The sequence below is a fragment of the Hemitrygon akajei genome, unplaced genomic scaffold (genome assembly GCF_048418815.1).
Source record: "Hemitrygon akajei unplaced genomic scaffold, sHemAka1.3 Scf000047, whole genome shotgun sequence".
NCBI classification, from domain to species: Eukaryota; Metazoa; Chordata; class Chondrichthyes; order Myliobatiformes; family Dasyatidae; genus Hemitrygon; species Hemitrygon akajei.
This window is the reverse complement of record NW_027331933.1, coordinates 1,271,272-1,298,012: the sequence shown is the minus strand read 5'-3', so window position 1 is coordinate 1,298,012 and position 26,741 is coordinate 1,271,272. Positions and strand designations below refer to the sequence as shown.

Sequence of the window (26,741 nt, the reverse complement as noted above, 5' to 3'; positions counted from 1 at the left end):
TAGAGGCCTGTTTAGAGACTGTCAGAGTCTGGGAGACAGGTTTTTGTTGTTATTTCAATCTGAGAGTCTGAATACCTGTCTTTAGAGGCCTGTTTAGAGACGGTCAGAGTCTGGGAGACCAGTTTTTGTTGTTATTTCACACTGAGAGTCTGAATACCTGTGTTTAGAGGCCTGTTTAGAGACTGTCAGAGTCTGGGAGACATGTTTTTGTTGTTATTTCACTCTGAGAGTCTGAATACGTCTCTTTAGAGGCCTATTTATAGACTGTCAGAGTCTGGGAGACAGGTTTTGATGCTGTGGCTATAGGACAGGAAGCAATTTGCATTTGTCACAACACCCAGTACCTTTCGGATCACGTGATCTGTACCCAGAGGCCTCTTTGAGCTTGATAAACAGACATTCCCCTCGGTCCGAGAGGAAGCCTTGGTGTTCCCCTTTCCATCGGGCCGAATATCTGGACATTTGACAACATTGAAGCCAAGTCATTTCAATTGGAATGTCCAACTTCAGCAAGGGAAATCTCACACCTCTGATCCGAAGAGGAGCCAAGATTTGGTGTTATTCCTCCATCAGACCACAAGACATGGGAGCAGAATTAGGCCATTCAGCCCATCAGTCTGCTCGGCCATTCCATCATGGCTGTCCTGGGATCCCACTCAACTCCATATACCTTCCTTCTCACATTATCCTTTGATGTCCTGACCGATCAGGAACGTAAGCCTTAGATATACTCATGGACTTGTTTTTCTTTTTGAAAGGTTTTTGCTGTTATTTCACACTGAGATTCTGAATACGTTTCTTTAGAGGCCTGTTTAGAGACCGTGAGAGTCTGGGAGACAGGTTTTTGTTGTTATTTCACTCTGAGAGTCTGAATACGTCTCTTTGGAGGCCTGTGTAGAGACTGTCAGAGTCTGGGAGACAGGCTTTTGTTGTTATTTCACTCTGAGAGTCTGAATACGTCTCTTTAGAGGCCTGTTTAGAGACGGTCAGAGTCTGGGAGACAGGTTTTTGTTGTTATTTCACTCTGAGAGTCTGAATACGTCTCTTTAGAGGCCTGTTTAGAGACTGTCAGAGTCTGGGAGCCAGGCTTTTGTTGTTATTTCACTCTGAGAGTCTGAATACGTCTCTTTAGAGGCCTGGTTAGAGACTGTCAGAGTCTGGGAGACAGTTTTTTGTTGTTATTTGATTCTGAGAGTCTGAATACGTCTCTTTAGAGGCCTGTTTAGAGACTGTCAGAGTCTGGGAGACAGGTTTTTGTTGTTATTTCACACTGAGATTCTGAATACGTCTCTTTAGAGGCCTGTTTCGAGACTGTCAGAGTCTGGGAGCCAGGCTTTTGTTGTTATTTCACTCTGAGAGTCTGAATACGTCTCTTTAGAGGCCTGTTTAGAGACTGTCAGAGTCTGGGAGACATGTTTTTTTTTGTTATTTCATTCTGGGAGTCTGAACCTGTCTTTTGCCACCTGTTTGTAGATTGTCAGAATATGGGAGGAGGGTTTTTGTTGTTGTGACTGGAGGACAGGAAGTTATCACATCGCCCGGCACCATCCGGGTCTCAGCCTGTGCACCCAGAGACTCTATGAGATTTATAAACAGATGCAACTCTCTGTTACTAGAAACCCTCAGGTCCCCATCACCCAGCGCCGAGAATCCCGGTATTTTGCAAAGCTGAAGCCAACTGGTCCTATTTGGATCATTCAACTCTAACACAGGAAGTTTCATATCTCGGAGTTTATTCACCAGCTCCCTGGAGCTGAGGAGACCTTAAAAACGTGATCGAGGTAAACTGCCTCAGTTTGTGTACCAGCTCCCCAGAGCAGAGGAGTCTGTACGGCTGTACTGCAGGTATATTGCCTGAGTTGTGTACCTGCACTTCAGGACAGAGGTGACTGTAGAGGTGCACTAGGGCTGTGTTGCCTGTATTCATGTACCAGCTCCCCAGTGTAGATAATAGTGCACAGGTATCCTTGGGGTTTGTTTATTGTAACTGTCCGAGCCTGGAGTAGGAAACAGAGAGAGTGTTCCTTTTCTACGGCTCAGTACTGACTGCTTAAACCTAAAAGAGTGTCAAGATCATGAAATCCATTGTGAGGAAAGTAAATGTCTGTAGAACAGGTAAATTAGCCATTTCCCCCCCCCCCCCCATCCCACTGCTACCCTTTGTGGTGTTGCACATTTCGGCCGAAGCTGAGCAGTGAAACCAACATTCTCCTCTCCAGAACCACGTGTGCACTTGGTGCTCGCTGGAACACCAGGGACATCTGCAAACTACCAACAGAGAGGAGAGTGGTGCCTTTAACGGCGAATATGACTCAGATCAGAAATATTTCTGGGCTATCATTCACTTTCAGACACGTTTACTTCTGATCTCGCAATTTCACCCAAACAATGTCGTTAACAAGTTTTTTTTTACAGGATAAAATATGTTCAGTGATCTATGGTGATCAGATCAGGCGTTAACAATCTATTTCTGTACATCCAAAGATGTTCAACAGAAACACATGGAGACTCTGCGGGCACAAACCGAAACACTGAGAGTGAACACAATCCTGATGAGGGAGAAGTTGAAGGTTTTCCAGCTGGTTGAACGATTCGCTGAGCTCACGGTCATTTCTACTGTTCGAGATCGGAGACTGGTGGAACATGAACTGATGGCAAGAGGTCAGGATCATGAAGAGTGGCGGCAGAAACATCTCAGTGGAGAACTGGAAAAAATACAGACGGATCAGTTATTCAAGAGGAGTTTTTTTCAAAAAATGAAGAGCTCTTTCTACGGAAACCAACATGGGAGCTCGACTGCAGTAGCTGGAGTACCGGGGATCGGGAAAACAACAATGGTACAAAAGATTGTTTATGACTGGGCCACAGGGAAAATGTACCAAGAATTCCATTTTGTCTTCAGTTTTAAATTCCGGGATTTAAACTCCATTAACTGCAGAATAAACCTGAGGGACCTGATTCTGAATCAGTATCCTTACCTTGGGAACATACTGAGAGAGGTCTGGAAGAACCCAGAGAGGTTGTTGTTTATATTCGATAGTTTGGATGAATTCAAGCACAGAATCGATTTTGCTGACAGTCGGAGAGACACAGAACCTCAGTCCACATGCACTGATCCTGAATTCAAGTGCAAGGTGTCTGACATTGTGTACAGTTTAATCCAGCACAAGCTGCTCCCAGGGTGTTCAGTGCTGGTGACCACCCGTCCCACTGCGTTACATTTATTGGAAAAGGCAAAGATCAGTACTTGGGCTGAAATCATGGGATTTTCAGGTGAGGAACGGAAGGAATATTTCATCAGACATTTTAAAGATCAGATGGTGGCGGAAGCTGTTTTCAAACACGTGAACGAGAACGAGATCCTGTGCACCATGAGCTACAACCCCTCCTACTGCTGGATCCTCGCTCTGGTACTGGGCCCCTTCTTCACACAAAGAGACAGGGACCCGCAGCGAGTTCCCAAGACCATCACTCAACTGTACTCCTACTATATTTACAACATCCTGAAAAACCACGGCCGTGAGATTGAGAACCCCCGTGATGTGTTACTCAGGGTTGGTCAGATGGCCTTCAGAGGAGTGTCCGAGAAGAAGATTGTGTTTACAAATGGAGATTTGATCAACTACAATCTACAGCCTTCCCAGTTCCTGTCCGGGTTCCTGATGGAGCTTTTGGAGAGAGAGGATTCTGACCAGTGTGTGGCGTACACATTCCCACACCTCACCATCCAAGAATTTGTAGCTGCAGTCGCACAATTCCTGAATCCACATCCCGGGGATATCCGGAAATTCCTCACTGAAGCACACAACACGACCGATGGGCGATTTGAGGTATTTCTCCGTTTTGTTGCTGGTCTCTCCTCCCCAATGACAGCTCGGGGCCTGGAGGAGTTTCTGGGTCCATTTCCTCATCAAACAACCTGCCGGGTGATTGACTGGGTGAAGGAGGAGGTTAAACGCCAGAGCGGAAACACGTGGAGTAAAACAGGTAAAAGGAGCCTCCTGAACACATTACACTACCTGTTTGAGTCTCAGAATCGTGGACTGGCTCAGGCCACACTGGGATCTGTGGAAACACTTTCATTCAGTAAAATGATACTGACCCCGATTGACTGTACAGTCTTGTTTCATGCCATCAGACTCTGTGATACAATAAAACACCTCAAACTGTGGGACTGCCACATTCCATGTGAAGGACTCCAGCGGCTGGGACCCGTGCTGCACAAGTGCCAGGAATTGGGGTAACTTCATTGAACTCTCACTCTGCCCTGTGAACCTCTTCCATTTTGTTGTCTCAGTGTTAAGGGATTTAGGTTAAACTGTAGTAAAACAGATTGTGAAGAATTGTGACAAATGACAAGGGGATCGGTCAGGTCTTCCCCAAGGACTGGAGAATTCTGAGGTTCCCTGTGAAGTGATCAGATTAGTGAACAGTGGCCTTTGTTTACTAATCATAGGAATAAGCGTGTTTTCCTCTGATGGACATGGACAATGTTCCTTCTGATTGTTACCGACACGCAGCGGATGATTGGAACTTCACAGTAAGAGGGAGCGAAATATCTCTGTCAGATTGTCCTTTCCCTTTCCTGTGTTGGACTATCTACACCACTCCATTTATGCGACTTTGTTCACTACCCGATGTCTACTCCTCATATGGACATCTCTTCTACCAAATGTGGGCCACAGACCAGACCAACCCCTCCCGTGCGATCTACTTCCGGTGATCTTACAGGATAAACTTCTCTCATTGCTATCCTCCTGTGGATTCTTTCAGCCCCTGTCGCCCTTCCTCCTGTGGGATCGCTCTTACCCATTGCTCTTCCTCCATGGATCTGTCTACCCCATTACCCTTCCTCATGTGGGATCTCTCTTCCCGTCCCCCTTCCTCCTGTGGGATCGTTCTTCCCCATCACCCTTCCTCCTGAGGGATCTCTCTTCTCCATCCCCCTTCCTCATGTGGGATCTCCCTTCCCCATTCCCCTTCCTCATTTGGGATCTCTCTTCCACATCCGCCTTCTTCGAGTAGATCTGTCTACCCCATCACTCTTCCTACTGTGGAATCTTTCTTTCTCCATCCACTTTTCTCTGTGGAATCAGTCTTACCCATCCACTTCCACACATCGGATCTGTCTTTCCCATTTCCCCTTCGTCCCGTATAAGTTTCCCTTCCCATCCCCCTTCACCTTGACGGATCTCTCACCCCGATCCATCTTCCACCTGCTGGGATCCTTGTTCCCTAACCCTCTTCCTTCACTGGATTTTTATACCCCAGCACCCTTCCTCCTCTGGGATCTCTCTTCCCTCATTGCTCTTTCTCCGTGGGACCAATCCTACCCATACCCCCCTCACATTACATCCCTCTTCCACATTTTCCCCTTCGTTCTGTAGGAGCGGTATTTTCCATCCTCTTTCATCCTGGCGGATCTCTCTACCCCATCCCTCTTCTTCCTGGAGGTTTCTCTCTTCCCATCACTTTATCTCCAGTGGGGAAATATTTACCCTCGCTCATGGACATTTTACTATCCACAAATCCAGAAATCCTCCTCACTCTGGGATTTTCTGTCGTCCTTCAACCTCGCTCCTTCTGAACTTCTGAACTCAGGAACGTGTTTCTGACTGTCAGGGGAATGAGAGAGAATATGTGTAGTTTACAGGGTCACACCGACAGACGTAATTCGGACATTCGGTGACTATCCGAGAGCCGGACAGTGATGGACAATGACAGTGATGGGAACTCCGGTCAGTGATTTACTGACGAGTTTAAAGCTTCCTGAAATATCCGAGTGAGAGAAATTCCCTCAGACCAACGGTTTTGAATCACTTTGTTCATCAATTTGTTCCTTTGTGTTTAGACTTGGTGGGAATAACCTGGGTGATTCTGGAGTGAAAATGGTGTCTGCGGCTTTGAGGAACCCGGAGTGTAAAATACAGAAACTGTGGTAAGTACCAGACTGTGGAAGATTGTGTTTACGGTCACTGGGTGTCCGACACTGAACATTAATATCATCAATAATTGTGATACTGATAAACACAGGAGACTTGTACCGTCTACTGTATGTCAACATCCTTCTCCCTCACACTCTAATATCCAGGCTGGGGTATGTAGGCCTCACAGATTCTGGTGCCAAGGATCTCTCCTTCGCTCTCCGAACAAATCGATCACTGACGGAGCTGGACCTGAGTGACAACGAACTGGGAGATTCAGGAATGAAACTGGTGTCTGCGGCTTTGAGGAACTCCGAGTGTAAAATACAGAAACTATGGTAAGTTCCAGACTGTGAGACATTGTATTTATAGACCCTAGGTGTCTGACACTCAGCATTAGTGGGATCAGTAATTCTATTGCTGATTAGCACCGGGGATTTGTAACGATTGCCGTCTCTGTGTGTCCCTCACCCTCACTCTCTTTCATCGGCAGGCTGTGGGGTGTCGGTCTCACACATTCTGGTGTCGAGGATGTTGTCTCCGCTCTCAGTACAAACCCATCACTGACGGAGCTGGACCTGAGTGATAATAAGCTGGGAGATTCAGGAGTGAAACTGGTGTCTGCGGCTCTGAAGAATTCAGTGTGTAAAATCCAAAAGCTGTTGTAAGTACCAGCCAGTGGGTGATTACGTTTACCGTCACTGGTTGTTAGATATTGAACATTAATGAGATCAGTAATTGCGTTACTGATAAACACTGGGGATTTGTACCGTCTCCTGTCTCGCTGTGTCCTTCACCCTCGCTCTCTCTCATCTCCAGGCTGGGGAGTGTCAGTCTTACCGATTCTGTTGTCGACGATCTCGTCTCTGTTCTTATTACAATCCGATCACTGACGGGACTGAACATGGGATCAAACTCTCTCACAGACAGATCTGTCCCCGCTCTCTGCCATCTCATACTGACCCTCCCGAATCTGGAGAGGATCGAGTGAGTATTTTTGTTAATGTTCAGTGATAAAATATTAGCGGATCCGCCGGGTTTCTGGTGATATTTGTCTGTGAATGCCATAGAGATATTAATCTCAGCCCCTTGTTAATATCACTATTGTTTAATCTGTTTATCTCTGCTTTATTCTTCCATCTCCTTCAGTCTGGGTAACAATCAGTTCAGTTGCACCGGGGAGGAGGAACTGAGCTCACTGCAGAAACGCAGATTCGGACTGAGAGTGACCTTGACAAAATTTGATTGACCCGCCCCCAGGATGTGGAGCTTCTGGACGATTTCCTGACCACCACTTTTACGGCCATCCAGGTTTAATTCTCAATGACCCATTCTCCAGCCGAGCGCTTAGTGAGGTTAGAGGCTATCCACACTCATGTAATTCCGCCTCCTCTCCAGCGACTCTGCTTCTGCCGGATGTCTGAGTCCAGGTTTCTCCAATGGTTCCTGGGAGATTACACAGACAGGAAGAGCCGGGGGCGTTGCTCAGTGTGCGGGGTGGGGTCATCAGGATTTCGGGCTGGGATTATCCGGGGAGAGAGTAATTATTGCTCACTTTGCTGAGGACGGTACTTTCCATAGTCTGGCGGATATAATGATGTAATTTCATGGCAATGATGGTAGTGACCCTGCATCTGCAGTCATCTCAGACACTGCTGTGAAGAGTGATTTTATAATAATCGTTCCCTGATGCAGAGTGCCGGTGAGAAACGGGACTGATTAGCAGTCAGCAGATTGAGTGTGACTGCGAGTGATTATGTAGCATCTCATTTATTCCCACGCGTTGATAAGTCACATATTGTTTAGTTTTTATTTGGTATGATTAAATCACTATGATTAAATCGACCCAGCAATTTCCTTGCCCACACAAACCGCTCTTTACTCACTCGAACGGCTAAAACCGCATCCTCATCTTTCTCGTCACAGAACCACCCGCCTTTGCTCCTTTTCCAACACTCCACCTGGGCTCTCTCTTTGATCCCAGAAGCGATCTCTCCTTGCTCCCGTACTTCCCCTCTCCTCTGCCCAAGCACTCTATACAAACCCTCCCACTACATGGAACATAACTCTCTAATTTTCTATCATTTCCGTGTCTATTTAAAAGTTTCTTAAATGTGACTAATGCCTCATTGGCCACCTTCGGCAGCGCATTCCTGGCACCAACGACACTCATAAATTAGAGAGTTGTTTGGCTATGTCTCCCCTCGCGCTGTGAAACGGGGACACCTCTTTTTTTTCCCCTTTACTAAGGAGGGAGAGCCTTTGGTGTGTCAAATACCGGATGAATGAGTAGTCTTTGGTGTAATGCAAGTCAGTGTCTTTATTGATGTCCTGTAGGCTTGGGGACTCGATCGCAAATGTCATTGCTTCTTTGCTGGTGGCGAAGGGGAATTGTTGCTTTGCTGCTGTTTATGCGTATGGGGGGGGGGGTCTTTGTGTCTAAAATTTCACTATCATTCATTCTTTTGGGCACTCCTCTGTTTTCTTTGATGTTTGCGAAGAAAAATATTTTCATGTTTTGTATTGTATATGGTAAAGCATGTAAAAGGGTTAAACTTCGTTAAACGGCAGCAACCTGTTTTTTTTTTCTCTGAAAGAAACCGCTGCTAATCAACAGCTGTGCAAATTTTGTTATTCAATGCTGAGCAATATTTCTTTTTAAAGGTAGCTAGCTAGGGTTTCAGGATGCTCATTTCCCTTGAACAGTCATGTGTAGAGATAGGACAGATCTGTTTTGTGTATTAGACCATTATGCCTATTCTGGAATTTGTCTCTCGGTATTGTCAAGCAATAGATAAGTCTGACACCAGCTTGGTATGTTGGGGCTATCTGAGCACTGTAAGGGAATTGAGAGTCAGTTGGTGAATCAGACAGGAACAGTCCCAGACAGACAGATGCTATTTGAGTACTAAGTGAGTACGTCCCATGTGCTTTGAATAAAGAGTTTGTACTTAAACGGTCTGAGTGACTTTATCCAGATTCTACTTCCACATGTACATTTCTCTGACATTAAATATACCTATTGAAGCCTATGTAAGAAAAGAAATGCCCGACTTCTTATTTGCAGTTACACCCATCTCTCCTAAAATATATACCTTTTGTTATTTGACACTTCAACCCTGCCATAAAGATACCTTGGACACTCAGGTCGGGTGTCTAATGCTTCACCGTGTGAGTTATCCACGCACTGCAAGCACAAAGGAACAGAGCGCCGCTCAGTGGCAGGCAAGAGTCAATACACTGCAATTGAAACCCTGAGCACCCTTCACTGTTTGACTAGCCACTAGCTTGAGAGCAATTAGCATATTGGTCTTCAATGCTAGGGAGTTGTAGATTAGAAACAGACCCTTACATGGAATACTGGTGAGGCCACGCCTAGAGCACTGAACACTGTTCTGGTCCATCTTTTCGAAACTGACAGTATTGACATTGTAATCAATTCAGAAGAGATTAATTCCTCTACTTTTTGTAATTCCAAGAGAGTGATGCGCTTTGTCTATATTTAAATTATATAAAACACAGAGAATTGAAGTAATTGACATATAAAAAAAAGATACATCCTGCAGAAATAGCAGTCCTAAGCAGAGCAGACTTGATCGTATTGAATGTCGGACAGACCCTCATAGCCGTGTGTGCGACAAATAATTACACAGACTCATTACCCTCGGGATAAGGAAATTGCTCCTCATACTTGTTAAAAGTGACTCCCTCTATTCCAAATGTGCTGTCTGGTCCTAAACTGCTTCATTTTAGGAACTATGCTCCACATGTCCAGTCTATTTCAGCCTTTCAATACTCTATAGGTTCAATGAGATACCCCCTCATTCTTCAAAACTCCATCATGGCATGTACAGGCGTAGAGGAAGCAAACGCCCTTCATGCATGAACACTTTCATTCCCAGGATCATTCTCGGAAACCTCCTGTGAATCCTCTGAAAGACCAGCATATCCTTTCATAGATAAGGCAGAAGACATGAGAACAGAAATAGTCCATGCGGCACATGGAGGCTGCTCCAGTAATTCACCACACTCTGGTTAAAGAAATTCCTCCTCACCTCCGTTCTAAATGTACGTCCCTGTACAGGAATGATCCTCGCAACTGCCACACTATGATGGCCTTTCAACATACGATGTGTTTGAATCATGTCATCATTCATTTTGATTTGAACAGACTCTGAGCCATGGAACGCTCCTACGATAAGCCAATACCGCAAGCATTTTCGTGAACGTCCTGTGAACAGTCTCCAACGTCACACGTGTCTTAAAAAGGCTCGACATGACATCTTTTGCTTATGTTTTTGTCCTCCCGAAATGAATGCTAATATTGCATTTTCCTTCCTGCTTACAGACACAATTTCTGAACTAACAATTATGGAATCAAATTCACTTTGCACCTCTGATTTTATGAATTTTCTCCATTCTGCGCTTTTATTCCTTCTAGCAATTGCAACATCATGCATTTACCGGCGCTGGATCCATTCCCACTCATGCCTTTTAACAGCTCCTGAACCGTACCCTTCTGTGCTACAGCAGTTCAAATCTATTCTAGATATTTGATTGTCATATGGGGGGCGTTGCTGATGGACTCAAATGCAAGACACAGACACTGAAGTACTAGGAACAGGACTAAGTGTGTCAAGAAAGCAAGAAATCAAGGGAAGTGGGGAAGAAAGGACGCTGGACAAGACACAGGTCCTGGACGAGACCAGGATACAGGGCCTGGGCTAGGAGTACACTAGGAAAGCAGGACCTGGACGAGGAACCTGGGTCTTGACTCGGGCTCGGACTCCGGATCTAGGCGAGGACATGAGGTGGTTACAGGACGTGGCGTGGCTATAGGACTGGATGTGAGACTCCTGGACAGGACGAGGGAACTCCAGCACCGGGCTGGGCGAGGTACATGTACATGACGAGAACACAGAAGCCTTGACTTGGTCTTGGCAGGACAGGACGCTCGGGCCTGGACCTCCGTCACAGAAACACAGAACACAGAGTGGCCCCTTCTTGGGAGCAGTTCATAGGGCCGGAACTCATACACAGAACACAGTGCCAGGACCCCTCATTAGGAGCGGGACGAAGGGCCGGGACTCGTCTTAGACGCGGACGCAAAACACGGGGACACATAGAGACAGTTCCAAACTTAACAACAGATAGTATCTTATCTTGCCATGGCAAGGCTCCGGTCTCGCTCCGGCAGTTGAACTTGCCGGCGATACAAGCGAGTGTTGCAGACGATCCTTCAGAAGGAAAGGGACGGGAACAGTCCAGCAAACGAAGCTGAACACAGGAGCTCTTTATGTAGTCAGCCCAAGATGATGATCATGTGCCTCAAATTAAGGCACCCAACAGAAACGGGGAGAACAGGAAAACCTGGAATAAGGGTCATGGACCGGACCGTGAACCGGAATGCTGACTTCACGGACCGGACCATGACATTGATAGGTTCTATTCGGAATTATACAGAAGTTGAGGATTGAAGTGAGTGCAGCAACTAATATTTCAAACAAGAAACCGGTCTTCAGAGATTAATGTAAATTGCAGGCAAAATATTCAGCTTGATGATGTTTTTCCTCTTTTTCACGATATTTCGTTTTTTATGGACTGAATATGTTTTACTAATATATGGTATTTTATATATCACAGTGTACTGCTGACACAAAACAACAAATTTCATGTCGTGTCAGTGTTATTGAAGCTGATTCTAATTCTGAAAAGAACAGCTTTGCAATCAAAGCTAAAAAAAAATTATTAACCAGAGTACTTGTACGTCATCACATACCAACTTGAGATTCTTTGACTTTCAGACATTCACGTGAAAGTAAAATATGATACAATTTCGAGAAACAATCAATAAAAAGTTTGAGGACACCTAATTATTTTTCTCTTTATTGTATTACTTTTCATAACAGCGATTAATGAATGTGACATCACAACTGAAGTAAAAGAGAGAAATAATAATTAAAGTAACCGTGGACTATCAGAAGTACAAAAAGAATAACCGAGTCACATCTCAGGAATGTTAATGTGTCTTTCATTGCTAGGATTAAACGCATTATTACATTCACTCACTGAGAAATAATAAAAGAATGAAAGAATAATATGTTCGAGGTAATAAACCTGACTTGCAATGACAGATACAAAGTCTGATTGATGCAACTAACATTTTTTGATATTTTTATCTCGGATTACCCATCACCATCCCACAACCCACTGAAATCTCACAATCTCCATCATAACCCATGAAAATCTCATTAACCTCACTAGTCCGTCATCCAATGATAAATTGGAAGACCTCAATCTGAGATCTTCCTTCTCAATTCCTTCCCTTCTTGTCGCGTTTGCTCTCGGGCAGGAGATACTTGCAGGGGAGCTGTTGGATCAGTATCTCATGCACCTGTGGACTGACGATGTCCATGGTGAGGGACAGGTGAAGAAACACGGTCAGACCACACTGTGCGGGGCAACAGGGGCAGCAGAGAGAGCCTTCGCTTATTAATGCAACTCGTACCGGCAAGAGATTATCTTCCCCTTCACACCAAGAACTACATTCCCTATCAGCAGGTAAATTTAATTCATTCCAAATATGATTGCTCGGAAATCACCGCCAACCCCTTCACCATCCCCATCCCTCACCAGGAAAAATCTGCTCTTCCAAATCTCCCACACCAAGGGCACACCTTATTTGAGATCAGAGAAATGCTCACACACCAAACTGGGAAACGAAATGAGCTTTTCTTTCATACTTGAGAAAAACATCCCTCGCCTCACCCACTGAGACCACAGAGTGCCTTTCAACCCCTGGACCAGGGTATTTTCCTCACCTTGAGGCCAGAAAAATGCCACTTACCCACTTGGAGTTACGTTCCCGATCGGTGATTCCATGGTCCCTTTAAATTTCCTTTGTGTCACGATCGGGACAGTAGACTCCTCGTTTTCGGTTATTCCTTGTTTCCATTTGTTTCTCGTGGTCTTTAATTGAGGGCACTTGATTCTCGGTTGCACCGACGGTATTTAGTTTCCGGCTCCTAGCTACTTGGGACGAGATCATCACTGAAGCAAGTCACACTGCCGGAGTAAGTCTTGTCTCCTCTTCAAAGCGGGTGCCAGTAAGTCGACTCTCCTTGCCGGAGCGAACCCTTCAAGTTACCGTGCCTGAGCAAGGCTGCTAAACTGCCTCGCTGGTGCGGGTCCGTCAAGTTAACACTCCGGAGTTAGAAAAGAGCCACTGTATGTAGTTTCTGGGCTGCGTCTGGAGCTTGCCGCTAATTGGAGACGCTCTGTACCAAGATAAAGAACTGTCTATCGTGTGTGTTTCTATCTTTGTGTCCTCGCCTCTGCTGGGTAGGTTCGGCCAATTTCCGCAGCCTTGAGTGGGGACCTGTCATTTTGTGTTCTGTGCTCTGTGTCCTGCGTTCAAGAAGAGTCGCGGCTCTATATCCCGTGTCCAAGGAGGAGCCCCGGCTCAGTTTTCCATTTTCTGAGTCCAGTCCAGGAGCCTGTCGAGTTCCACGTCTGGAATCCGAGTCCCAGTATAGTCCAGGGCCTGAGTCCGTGTCTAGCTACGCTTCTGCTATGCTTTCTCCTGGATTTCTCTCTGATCAATCCTTGCTTCCCGATATTCCTAGTAACTATTTATAAGCGTCTATGCTTCAAGGCGTGTTTGTTTTCTGCATTTGGTTCCACCCTTGCCCCGCAGTTGTAATACCTGGAACAGGAGATTTTCCTCCCCCTAAGACCAGAAAAATGCTTCTCGTCCCCTTGGAACAGGGGATTCTCCCCACCGAGTCCAGAAGCATACGTCTCACTCCCTTGGATCAGGGTATTATCCCCACCCTGAGACCAGAAAAATGCCTCTCAGTACCCTCGGACGCCAGGGGATTTCCATCTCACCCCCCCCCCACCCTGTCGAGCAGATTTTCAACCTCCCCGACGAGGAGATTTTCCACACGGCTGAAACTAGAGAATGCCTCTCACCACCACCCCACCCCTTGAACCAGAGGAATCGAACCCTCTTGGACCAAGAGATTCTGTCACTTACTAAGACCAGGATATTTTCCTCACCACTCAGACAAGGTGATTCTCCCTCCCTCGGTCCAAGGGATCAAGGCATATCCCACTTCCCCCTTTCCAATTAAGAGATTTCCAGTCTGCAGACCAGGATTCATCCCTCGACCCCTCAGACCGTAATTTACTCTCACCATCTCTCAAAGCCTGTCCCTTCAACACGGAAACCCACCTCCTCAAGAACCTGCGAAACTGCTTCCCTGGTGCTGCTTATTCCTGTCTCCCAAACTGAGAGCACGTGCATATCCTCCTTTCTCTGCCAATAGTGACAAAGGGTCGCTGAGCTAAAACATTCGCTCTCGAACTAATGGAATCACAACCCTTAAAACTGTAAACCCTCATAACCCATGGACCACAGAAGGGGAAAATAAGCACTCCTAGAAAACGGGCAGGAGTGCAAAACATTCCCCAAATCAGGGAATTATCTACAATGTAAAATGACGGGTAAAACCCTGCGGGAAAATCATAACGCGATCGTCACCCCAGAATAGTTGATGAGACAATGGAGGAAATGCAAAGCTGAAGCAATGAATAGAGCTGATGGGTCGGTGGGGAATCGTTACCAATGGAGGAGGAAGGCAAGCTGGGAATGGAACGCCCAGAGTCACAACCATTCCAGCTGTCCCAGGAGAAGGATCATGCAATATACCCAGGAACAATACAAGGTTTAGTGGAACGGAGAGACCACAAGGGGACAATGATAACGTAAGTGGTTTGTCTTGGGAAGTTATGTTTAACGGTGTACAGTAATAAAATTATAATTTTATAAATGTGTATTGCTGTAATTTTTGTAATCAATTGAATTATCATATGTCTATTTAAAAAATCCTCAGTCTTGTCATGGTTTGGAGGCTTGCATGCCTCAACGACCCAAATAAATATGTTGACTGGTGTCAGGGCCTTGTGCTCTGGCTCTAGGTAGGGTCACACACACTAATGAGGTCAAACAGTAGAGACCAGTCTAAGAGTGGTCCACCGGTCCTCTGGATTCAAGGGTTGGGCTTAGAGCTGACTGGTCAGAATCAATTCTTATGGAAACAGCAACGAAGAATATTTCTATCTTAAGTGGAGAAAAAAGGGCAAACGGTACGAACGAGGATCGTCGCTGTAGGATGGAGGGAAGGAGTCAGTGACGAGGGAGTCAGATAAGCCGGGAGGGGTGTCCGTGATGCGGCTGTCAGTGTGGCTGTCAGAGACGCGGTGTTGGTCAATGATAAGGGGGTCACTGGTGGGAAGGGCGTGCCGTGACGGGGTGGGGGGGGGGGTGTTGAACGATGTTGCATACTGGGATAGTTCATTCACCGCAATGTGGATTTAACACCGCAATTTCGAAGGGGGCCAGGGTTCCGGGGGAGGAAACTGTAAATGGGGAGACTAACTGACGGCGCGAGCAAGGTGGGGGGTGATGGTGTTTGTCAGATGGTGGGGCAGTCCCCATTCACCAGGATCTCATTAGGTGCAGTTTAGGGCAGAGATTGATAGGTTCTTGATCAGTAAGATAGTTTGGGTTACAAGGAGAAAGTATGATGGTAGAAAAATATTAGTGGAGTAGACTTGAAGCTCCCAATGGCGTAATTCTGTTCATTTATTGTGCATTGGGTGGTGACTGTGGACGGGGAGTCACTGGTGACTTTGATGTTACTGTTTTTGGGTTCGGTGGTTTAACGTTCATTGGGAAGGGATAGTCACTGCCTATTGGTCGGGAATTGCCAAAGCCATAAGAACCGTAATCTCCATCTGTGGAAGATAAAGTGGGCTGCATTCTCCCACCTGACGAAGGTAAGCATCCAGGGCTTATTTCTGCCCAAGGAACAACACTTGGACCCTACGGATCAACTTCTCACATTCTTCATTTGACAGGAGCCCCTTTACTGGAAGTTTGAGAAAGTCTTCAGTCAGAGCAGACCCAGAGGCAGCAAACTCGCAGGGTGTGATAGGTATTGGGGTGAAGTGTTGGTGACAGTAAGTGCGACGACCCAGGATGACCCTGAGGAACTGCTACTGTCCTTCGTTTCTGTAACTGGTCCCTTTCCTCCACCCACCAGAAGCCTCTCTTTTCAACAAGTAAATTCATTTTGATTCCTGTGGCAAGTTTATTTTTATTTCAACGAAAAGGGAAGTGTGTAATTTAACTGGAGCCGGTAAAGATCAGCACTGTCAAGAATACGAAGAATAAGTTTTTCAATACATCTCATGAAAAAATCGAACTGAAGGAGGGAAGAAGTAAACCGATGTAATGGAATGTGGATTGAAAAGCAATTTGATTCCCAAGTCCTCATCTATAGTTGAATATCAAAGGGTATTCTGCTTTGAAAAGGAGAGTAACGGCATCCAGGAGAGGATCTAGATGTTATGGTGACAGTACACTACAGTACAGAAATAGGCCCTTCAGCCTATCCAGTCCAACTGGAATGTGTCCCTCTAGATCCCTCCTATCCATTTAATAATCCAAACTCAAATCCACCACTTCTGCTGGCAGCTCGTTGTACACTCTCACTACTCTGAGTGAAGAATTTCCCAGTCATGTTTCCCTCAAAATTTCACTTCTCAGCCTGCACCGATGAGTTTCTTTCGAGTCTCACCCAACCTCAGTGGGGAAAAAAAAACCTGCTTTCATTTACCCTGTCTTAACCGCACTTAATCTTGAATACCTCTATCAAATACCCCCTCCATCTGCCACGATCTCAGGAATGAACTCCTAACTCATTTAACCTTTCCTTCTAACTCGTCTCAACATTATCCTTGTAATTCTATTTGCTTCATTTTCATTCTTATTGATATCTCCCCTGCAGCTGGGCGGCTACAGCTGCATCTTCCAACTTAGGCTTACGCAACATCTTATTCAACTTCAACATAGCATCTCACCTGTCATCAATACTTTGATTTATGACGGCCAATATGTTAAAAAGATCACTTTATGACCCCATCTATCTGACTGGCAGACCTCAGTTTGTTCAGTTTCAGAGCTTGTCTATAAACAGCACTGGGCCCCACAGGGGGACTGTAGTGGCTCCCTTCTTGTTTACACTGTGTAGCTCGGACTTTAGTTACAGTACTGAGTCCTGTCACCTACAGAAATTCTCTGATGTCCCAGCAGTAGTTTGTAGGTATAAAGGGAGGACAAAAGGATGAACACAGGGAGCTAGTGGATGACTTTGTCAAATGGTGCAAGCTGAATCATCTGCAGTTCTGCATCAGTAAGACAAAGGAGATGGTGAGCATGTGGATATGGTGAGGACGTACAAGTACCTATGGGTGCATCTGTATGTCAGACTTCAGTGGAGCACCAACACAGGGCTGTGTACCAGAAGAGCCAGAGTCGCCTCTGCTTCCTGAGGAGACTGGGGTAATTTGAAGTATTCCGGCCTGTCCTTCACGTTTTACCCGTCTGCTGTCGCCAATACAATCTTCTGAGGTATTGAGCTGGGGTAATGATATCAACAAGGGTGGCGCCAACAGGCTCAATAAACTGATTAGAATGTCTGGGTCTGTTATACGAATCAAACTGGCCACGCTAGAGCCTATGTAGAACAAAGGACCTACGGAAAACGCTGGTGATTCCGGACGATTTTTCTCTTTGGCTGAACAGAGGAACACTTTTAGTAATATACTAAGACAACAGCGCTGCTATAAAAGGTGGCTATACGAGGTCATTCTTAACCTCAGACCTTAGACTTTATAATGAGTCAACTTAAAGTCGAGGAAGTGATGACCCCATCCTGTTCGATTGTTTGAGGCAATTCTTTTTTTAATTCCTTATTAATTCTCTTCTAATATTTATATATCTGTGCGCATGTAATGTTACTGGGACACTATAATTGCCTTTGGAATCAATAAAGTATCCATCTATCTACCTGTGAAACCACTTTCAAAGAATTATGGATTTGTAATCCCAGATTCCTCTGTACTACTCTTCCACTCCCAGATTGTATTCCCAATGTGGAAGCATGTTTCTCTGCATTAAATACCATCTGCCATATTCCCCAGCTCATCCAGATCCTGCTGCAAGTATTGATAGCCTTTTTCGCTGCCCACTATGCCCCCATTCGTGATACCATCAACACATTTTGCTGATCTACTTTACCTTGATCTCACTAGGGCATAGAAGTGTACAGCACAGGAACAGGGCATTAGGCCCACAATATTGTGCAGAATCAGCTTAAAGTAAATCAAAAATACCCAAAAGCTAATCCCTCCACCCTGCACAAACCCCATTTCCCTCCGTCTATCTTACATTCATGTGCATTTCTAAACGTCTCTTAAAATCTTCTAAAGTATTTGCCTCTTTCACAACACCGGGCAGCACATTCCAGGCATCAACCACTCTGTGTAAAAAATTACCCCTCACACCGTCAAAGCATGCCCCTCTGGTATTAGACATTTCTACCAGAGGAAACAGATACTCTCTGTCTACTCTATCTATGCCTTTCATAATATTGTAGACCCCACCAACTCCACTGCTCCAAAGAAAACAACTTGCGTGTTCTGCCCAATCGGAACTGCTTGCACTAAGAAGGTCACAGTTTGTATTCGGGAAGTTGAAATCATGACAACAACCCTATTAATTTTACACAATTCCGTAATCTTATTGCCTATCAGATTAATCTGATAACATATGAGAGGTGAGCTGATGGAGATGTATAAGATGATGAGGCATTAATCACGTGCATCGTCAGAGACTTTTTCCCAGGGCTGAAATGGTGCCACAGGAGGTCACACGTTTAAGGTGCTGGGGAGTAAGTACAGAGGAGATGTCAGGGGTAAGTTTGTAACTCAGAGGGGGGGAGTGCGTGGAATGGGCTGCCGGCAACGGTGGTGGAGGCGGATACGATTGGGGGTTTTAAGAGACCCCTGGATGGGTACATGAAGTTAGAAAAATAGAGGGCTATGGGTAAGCCTAGTAATTTTCTAAGGTAGGGATATGTTCGGCACATCCTTGTGGTCCGAAGTGCCTGTATTGTGCTGTAGGTTTTCTATGTTTCTCTGTTTCTATATCTGTTCCTGAATGGTCTCATGGCGGCTGGGGGAGGAGGCATCTGTGTACAATACCATCTGTGTGGTTGCACCCTCTCTAACCCGAGTTCTACCCCCAATGCACTCTGTAACTGAACCACCGATTATGTCTCCCTTCCGTGCAGCTGCGATAGTGTCAGAACTGCTCAGCACCAACTCAAATGTGATCAATTTCTCTGTGAAATCGCACGAAATTATGTGTCATTAAACTCACTTTTTGCTTATTCCATATCTTGCTTGTGGAAGAATTTCCCACACCTCCCACAACCACCACACCCCCCCTCCTTTGCACCTCTCCCCAAAGCACCTTCATACCACTTCCCAGGGGACAGACAGAGCTAGGCCTCCCCTCCCCCACGGCTGAAAGTGGCGGGATTTGGGGAAGAGGGAATCCCGGTCGCTGTTCCATGCAGACCCCGATCACCCGAAGGCCAGAAGAATCAGAAAGGGTCCCTGTGATCTAATATATCCGAAGGTGCAGGATCAGAACTCAACAGTTCCCTGGACCAGTCTCTGAATCTTCACATTTTGTCCATTGACTTCCCCTGCCCGGCATTCGGGCTGGTCCTCCTATCTGGATCTGGGAACAAGGGAAGGTCCAGGTGAGAAATGAAGGATTGGCACACGGCTGACACTGTACCACACACCAACCACTCCTCCAAGGCTCTCCATCGCTCTGACACACTGCACACACAGACACCTTTCCAATTCCCTCATTTGCACATTCCCTATTTCCCTCTGTTATTCATCAGGACAGACAGAGGAACTGGTGTGGCTCTCTTGGTTAAAATAAATAAAGTCAAGTCCTCAGAAAGAGGTGAATTAAGATCAGAAGCCATATTACAGGAAATGCACTAGCATAATTAGAAGATTGGCTGACTGACAGGTGCCAAAGAATGTGAATAAAAAGCCTTTTCTGGTTTGCTGCTGGTGACTGGTTGTGTTCTATAGCTTTCGATTTTGGGATGGCTTCTGTGGTAGCCATACATCTGTTCTCCATCTGCATTGTATTCTGTGTTGCATGTTTGTTATAGCAACTAGTCATGTGAGTGGGGGCGGAGTAAAAGCGATTACAATAACTTACATCTTCATTGCTGCTTGTAACGGATGCGGAACAGAGGATGTCATATGTTTAGCTAATTGTTCAATAATGCTCGATTACTCTTGGCGTTCACTTAAGTATCATCACCAAGATGATATGTTTGCTGATTGCTAATAACGGGCCTAATACATATCCTCGATTTTTGGAACAATAATGTTTGGACAGAGGGTGCAGGTTTTGGTTTTATTTTGATTTCCTTTGGCTGCTGCAGGTTTTTTCAAGTTATATCTCAATGATATAGAAAATAGAATTGATGGCCTTATAGCCAGCAGCATTTTTGGGCCTATAATCTCGGAAAGGATATGCCACCGTTGGGGGTGGCCCAAGGAGGTTCATGAGAATGATCCCGGAAAACAACAGGTGAAAGTATGAGGGGTCTGTACACTTTAGAATTTAGAGAATGATGACAGAACTTTTTAAAACTTATGGATATTGAAATGTCAGGATAAAGTGGACGTGCTGACAATGTTTCCCGTTGTGGGGGAGTCTAGGACCAGAAAGAGTACTGCTATAGAAAAGAAGATCTGTTTAGAGCAGAAGTGAGAACGAGTTCTGTTGGAGGCCAGAGATTGATAGCTTCTTAATTAGCACGGCTGTCAAGGTTACAGGACAAGGGAAGGGAATGGCATTGAGAAGGAAAATGTCCCTACTTTGTGGCAATTAACCCTCTTGAGTTTGATCAGATTTGACCTCCGATCAAAGGTGAAAGCCAATGTCAAAGTAACTTTATCATCACGGTACATATATGCAACCATATGCTCCAGGAGAGTCATTTTCCTTGCAGGTATTCACATGAAAATAAATTAAATGCAATGGAACGTATGAAAACCTCAACTGAAACCAAAGACCAATGTGCAAAAGAAAACACATAGTGCAAATAAAAAAAATAGATATACAGAGAAAAACTTCAGTTGTGAAGTCCATGAAAATGAGTCTGTAGGCTATGCAATCAGCTCAGAGATGAGGTGATTAAAGTTATCCACACTGGTTTAGAAGCCTGATGGTTGATTTTCCTGAACCTGGTGCTGTGAGACCTATGGCTCCTGGACCCATCTCCAGCTTCAGGCCCCATTCCTTCATGACGAACCCTCACTTAATTTTACCCACGACCAGTCACCAGTTTTCCTTCTTCTCAGTGCCCATCTCTCTGCTCTTGTTCAGGCAGTCAGAACATCCACAGTTTGCCCAAACAAACAACCACAGAGAGTGGCTTGTTGTCAAGGAGTGCAGAAACTTCCTGTCCTGGGGCCGGATTCGAGTTTTATTTGAGGTTTCTGCTGCCCCCCCGCACCCTGTGCACTGCAACAGTGGGTCGGAGCTCCTCACACTGACACAGTAGCGTCTCAGCTCCAGGCTCAGCGAGGTCGGACGCCCAGGATCTCATCTCCACCAAAGCCCCTTCGTGGCTAAATGACACCCTCCTCCCCCCCCCCCCCCCCGAAGACGGTTAAAATCGACTGTAATATCACACGTCAGTCCACGGAGGTCCCGAGTATTCGAGGGTTGGGCGATGGAATATGACGTTACACAGAGAGTGAAGCACCCACCACACTGTCCCATCACACACTCCGCGAGTCAGACACAGAGAGAAGCTCCTTCTGCGCTGCCCAATCAAGCCGGCTCGTGCCCAGAACCGGAGAAAATGTGTCTGTAGCTAAATTCTCGCGTTGAAGCTGTAGCACAGCCACCACCCCCCCCCACCCCCCCCCCCCCCACACACACACAGAGGCACGAGTTGAATCTCTGTAGAGGAGATCAAAGAGACATGGAGAAAAGTAGTGGAACGACGTAGAGTGTTACAAGATGCACAGAGTGGGCCAGGGTGGGAGGGCGCACAATTGATTTCTTTGATCGAGAAGCAGCCAAGGATGAAATCGAAGATGAGGATAATCTTGCAAAAACGGGACTTTTCATCCCAGCGTCGGCACTCTTGAGAGAACGCCGTCCCTTCCCGGGCCGCTCCCAATCAATCTCCAACCTTTCCCATTCATTCCCGTCGCCCGAATTCCCAATGGTCGCCACCCCTTCTCGTTCCCTCCCATCTTCCGCACTCCCAGACTTTCCCATTCACATCAAGTGGTCACTGGCGAGGGAGTGAAAGGTTGACTGAAAATGGTCTCCGGTGAGAAAGTGATGGACTGAGTGACAATGGGCGCCAGGGAGGGGCGATGGGCGGAATAAGATGGCCGTGGTCACTTTGTTCCTCATGGCCGGCAAGGGAGGGTGTGATACACTGACAAGAGAGTGGGAGTGACAGGCAGAGTTAAAATGATCTACAGGGTGGGGATGAGGCGCTGATTGAAGATTATCACGGGGGAAGGTAGTTATGTGCTGATTAAAAATAGGATTTTGCATTAAAACCAGAATACAAAATTAATACCAGGGAAAAAGTGACGCCCCAGTATAACATTGCCAATAAGGAGGGAGTGACTCGCGCTTTGAAAATGGTTTCCAGAGAGGAAAGGAGGGAGGCATTGACAGAAAATGGACGCCAGGAGGTGACAAATCAGTGAGTGGCGGGCAGATCTGAAATAGTCCCTGATACCTTTGTTACAATGGCCGACAGGGAGAGATAGCGATGAACAGACAACAGAGAGGAAGAGACGCACCGGGTAAAATGGCCGAAATGGAGACAGTGGAACACTTCAGTGTAGTCTGGGGGTGAGGTACGTTTTGTATTTTCTGTTTTTGCAATACTCTGCCATGGCGCTCTCTCTCTCTCTCTCTCTCTCTCTCTCTCTCTCTCTCTCTCTCTCTCTCTCTCTCCTCTCTCCTCTCTCTCTCTCTCTCTCTCTCTCTCTCTCTCGTTCTCAAAAAATCGATTTCCGGGATATTGTATATAATTTGCGGGCGTCAGGGAGCCACTGTCAATATGCGGGAGTCTCCCCGGAACTTCCGGCAGAGGTGGAATGTCCGACGCTTCACTTGAAATGGCCGCTGGGGAGGGAGTGACGGCTTTGGTAGAAGTGAGCACAAGAGAGGGAGGGACGCGCTGATTTAAAATGGGCGAAGCCTTGGTTAATGTGGCCGCCAGGGATGGAGTGAGACACTGACTTACAATGGCCACTGTCACACACAGAATCTATGGCGTAGGAACATGCGGTGCCCATGGATACAATCCCGGGATCGAGTGTGTTATTAATTGTAATAACAGTATTTTAATTTGTGTTTTATATAGTCTTGCGTATTGTATATATGTTTTAATTCTAATAATTTTGTCATTGAATAAACTAATGGATATATCTCAGATATTCACACATACACATATACATGTGGTTTTGGGGAGGAGAGGTGAGGGTTTGGGAGGAAGAGGAGTGATGGGACGAGGAGTGGACTGATGAGACGGTGAGCGTGGCGAAGTCACTGACTCAATAGGGAACGGAAAGTGGAGGGCGGAAGTTCCTGTCACAAACTGGCGGCCGACATGGAGAAGATAAAGACGGGGTGAGGAGGAGTGTGACCACAGAAACGGAGCAGGAGTGATGGGATGGCGAGGGAGGGGAATGATGGGGCGGGAAGGGAGGGGAAGTAATGGGACGAGTTGGGACTGGAAGCGATGGGATGGGGAGGGAGGGAGAATAATGGGACAGGGTGGGGATGAACAGGATGGGAAGGGTGGGGGAATTACTTAATCAATAGAGGAGGAAGGGTGGGTGGTGACATTTCCTTCGTAAATAAGACGGACGGCAAGAAAGGGGAGGGGTGTGCTTACACTATCACAAAATGGCTGTCGGCAGAAGGTTAAATGGAGAGTTGGGAGAGCGAGGAGGGAGAGAATGGAGAGGAGGGATGAGGAGTTGAGATTGGATAAACAGGGAGGGAAGTGAGTGGAAAATGAGGAAAAGGTTTTGCCCCATTCTATGATGCGTGGAGAGCGGTTGTCAATGGTAACCATCACAAAATGGCCGCCAGCCAGGGTAAGATGTGCGGTGATAGAGGGGAGAGCGAGGGGACAGGGAGCGGAGTGTTTCAGGAGTGACGGGAGCCGAGGGTGGGAGGGGGCCACTCGTAACAAGGAAGCTGGAACTGGGGGGTTCCCACAGAGAGGAATGTGACTAGCACCGTTATCCTCCTTCCCCCTCCGTCTCCAAAATCCCGCCTTGATTTTTCTTTCGGGCCGAGTCTCAGGTCGGTCGGCCTGAAACCCTGAGGCTGTCCCATGGAGTAGTGGGACGTGTCGTCACTGGGGCCCGTCAAAGGCAGGTGTGGGCGCCGGCTTGCCGGCGAAGACGGAGGTGAGGTCAGGCGGTGCTGGTTGGCGTGGATCACCACCATTTTCTGCAGGAGGTGGTGAAGGGGGTTGGCTGCTGACGTGGCTGTACTGTGACGGGGATTGGATTACGTGGACTGGACGCTCTGTCACCAAGCTTCCTCTTTCAAACAATGACCTGTGCATTCAGTCACATTGAGCAAGATAAAATATTTGCAAAAATAGCCAATAATCTCTGTCTGAGTTTACATGCTCGGCACAACATTGCGAGCCGAAGGGCCTGTAATGCCCGATAAAGTATGAAAAAGACAGTGATGTGCGAGTTTGCATTTGCACAATCGTTGTCAGGCGAAAAATACAGATGTTGGCAATAAATTATTCCTTTTTAGGGTAGCAGGCAATCACATGTGCGGTACCGCACAGAGTGGAACCCGTCTGTCATGATATAGACTGTATCGATTGTGTCAATTAAGTCGGGACCGGGCGTTTTATTCTTTTCTGGCGTTCGCAGCGATGTGAAATTGGGCGATGTGAGAATTATGAGGACGGGTTTTATTTTTACTGGCGTTCCTGCGGATGTGAACTTAGGCGATGTGGGGAATTGCGAGGACGCCGGGATGATCCAGTGGCATTTAGTGAATCTCGATGTGTGCGAAAATCCATGACAATGAAAAAATAATAACGTGGATAAATGTATCCAACTAACTTCTATCCCCCTGTCAGAGTCATGTTTTCCTACTCCAAATTAGTCTCGACGTTATGAGATAAAAAATCTTGTATCGCATGCAGCCTGTGCTCCTTGCTTAAAGAAATACCTACTCTCAATAGAGCAGGTTCACCATCTTGGCCTCTGACGTGGCTGTACAGTGACGGGGATTGGATTACGTGGACTGGACGCTCTGTCACCGAGCTTCCTTTTTCAAATAATGACTTGTGCATTCATTCACACTGAGCAAGATAAAATATTTGCAAAATTAGCCAATAATCTCCATCTGAGTTTACATGGTCGGCACAACATTGTGGGCCGAAGGGCCTGTAATGCGCTGTAGATTTCTATGATTCTATGATTGACAGTCTGGGCGCAGGGAATATGTATCCTGTACCGTGCAGTCGAGGCCGAGGAGGCAACATTTCAGAAGAATGAATACACTGTTCACGACGGATATCAGATGAAATTCTTTACCGCTCGTGAGTGGTGAATCATTGGAATCCGATAGCAGTGAATCTGAGGTTAACAGTAACTCAATCTTACCCTTGATGGGTAGTAGAGAGCGATTAAGTTGCGGGTGCCTGATTGCGAATCATATTATTAAAAGTCATTCCATTCTCTTTCTCCAGTGAATTTAGGGTTTCCTGAACGTCCCCTCTGTGTGCACTGTTCTCCGTGTCCTGTCCCCCATTGCCGTGAACTGTTCCGTCTGGTTCATCGTCACTTTCACCTTCGATCGGTTTGTTGCCATTTGCTGTCAGAAACTGAAAACAAAGTACTGCACGGGGAGAACGGCGGCCGTGGTTCTAGCGCCATCTAGCGGTCTGTTCTGTCTGAAAAACGGCCCACTCTACTTCACTTACAGTATCCGAAGCCAAGTTACTTCACTGAACCGGCGTGGGTGGCGTATGACTGGTTTGACATCGTTTTAACTCCGTTCCTCCCATTCGGTCTAATTCTGCTGCTCAACGCACTGACACTCAGGCACATTTTAGTGGCCAGTCGGGTCCGTAGGGGGCTGAGGTGTCAGAGCAAGGGGGGAAACAGCAGTGACCCGGAGATGGAGAGCCGGAAGAGGTCTGTGGTTTTGCTCTTCACCCTCTCCGGCAGCTTCATCCTCCTGTGGATGACGAATGTTGCAGAATTTATCTACTATCACATCACCGGGATAGGGACACAGGGGAATGACTCGGAAATTATTTTCGCCGTGGCCGGATATTTGTTATAAGAGTCCATCCAAAGTACCCGGTGGGGATGACCCAACGTCATTGATCCGTGTGGAGGGGGTGGGGGTGACAGGACATCTATTTTTGCCGATGGAAGTTACCCCTCCATCCATTGAACCCAGGCGGGGGGGGGGGGGGAGGTGTGGTTACTAACCATCCTTGTCTCCCGGTTGTGTGTCCCTACATCCATTGCTCCTGGAGATTTGACCTTTCATCAGTTGTTCCCGGTGGCCGTGACGCTCCATCCACTCCTCCCTGTGGATGTGACGCTTCATTTTCTGTTTCTGACAGGGGCTTGTCCTTGTTTATTTCATCTGATGTCAACTCGTAACGTCTGTCGCCATGGAGACAATGCCCGCAGTATCGGCCGTCACTGACACTGAGCCCAATATACATCACTTTTCCTGCCGTCTGACTCTCTGTTACTTTGGTCGAAAGAGCAGCTTACAGTCTTAGAATAAATTCTTAAAAACACAAAAATTATTATTAACCC

At 46.5% G+C, this 26,741-nt stretch overlaps 2 protein-coding genes across 5 annotated transcripts in view; one reads left to right on the top strand and one right to left on the bottom strand.

Annotated features, from left to right (window-relative positions):
- LOC140720781 (NACHT, LRR and PYD domains-containing protein 3-like) overlaps nucleotides 1-8,843 on the top strand; it is a 30,383-nt gene extending 21,540 nt beyond the window's left edge. For both annotated transcript variants that reach the window (XM_073035624.1, XM_073035623.1), the window contains exons 7-12: nucleotides 2,485-4,240; nucleotides 5,852-5,938; nucleotides 6,092-6,262; nucleotides 6,418-6,588; nucleotides 6,744-6,911; nucleotides 7,074-8,843. In XM_073035624.1, the coding sequence (XP_072891725.1) occupies nucleotides 2,485-4,240; nucleotides 5,852-5,938; nucleotides 6,092-6,262; nucleotides 6,418-6,588; nucleotides 6,744-6,911; nucleotides 7,074-7,173 (2,453 nt within the window). In that variant the 3' untranslated portion in view covers nucleotides 7,174-8,843. The remainder of the gene's footprint in view (nucleotides 1-2,484; nucleotides 4,241-5,851; nucleotides 5,939-6,091; nucleotides 6,263-6,417; nucleotides 6,589-6,743; nucleotides 6,912-7,073) is intronic.
- The window catches only part of LOC140720783 (uncharacterized), a 421,256-nt gene that overhangs the window by 132,628 nt on the left and 261,887 nt on the right, over nucleotides 1-26,741 (bottom strand). The gene's annotated exons all lie outside the window — the stretch shown is intronic.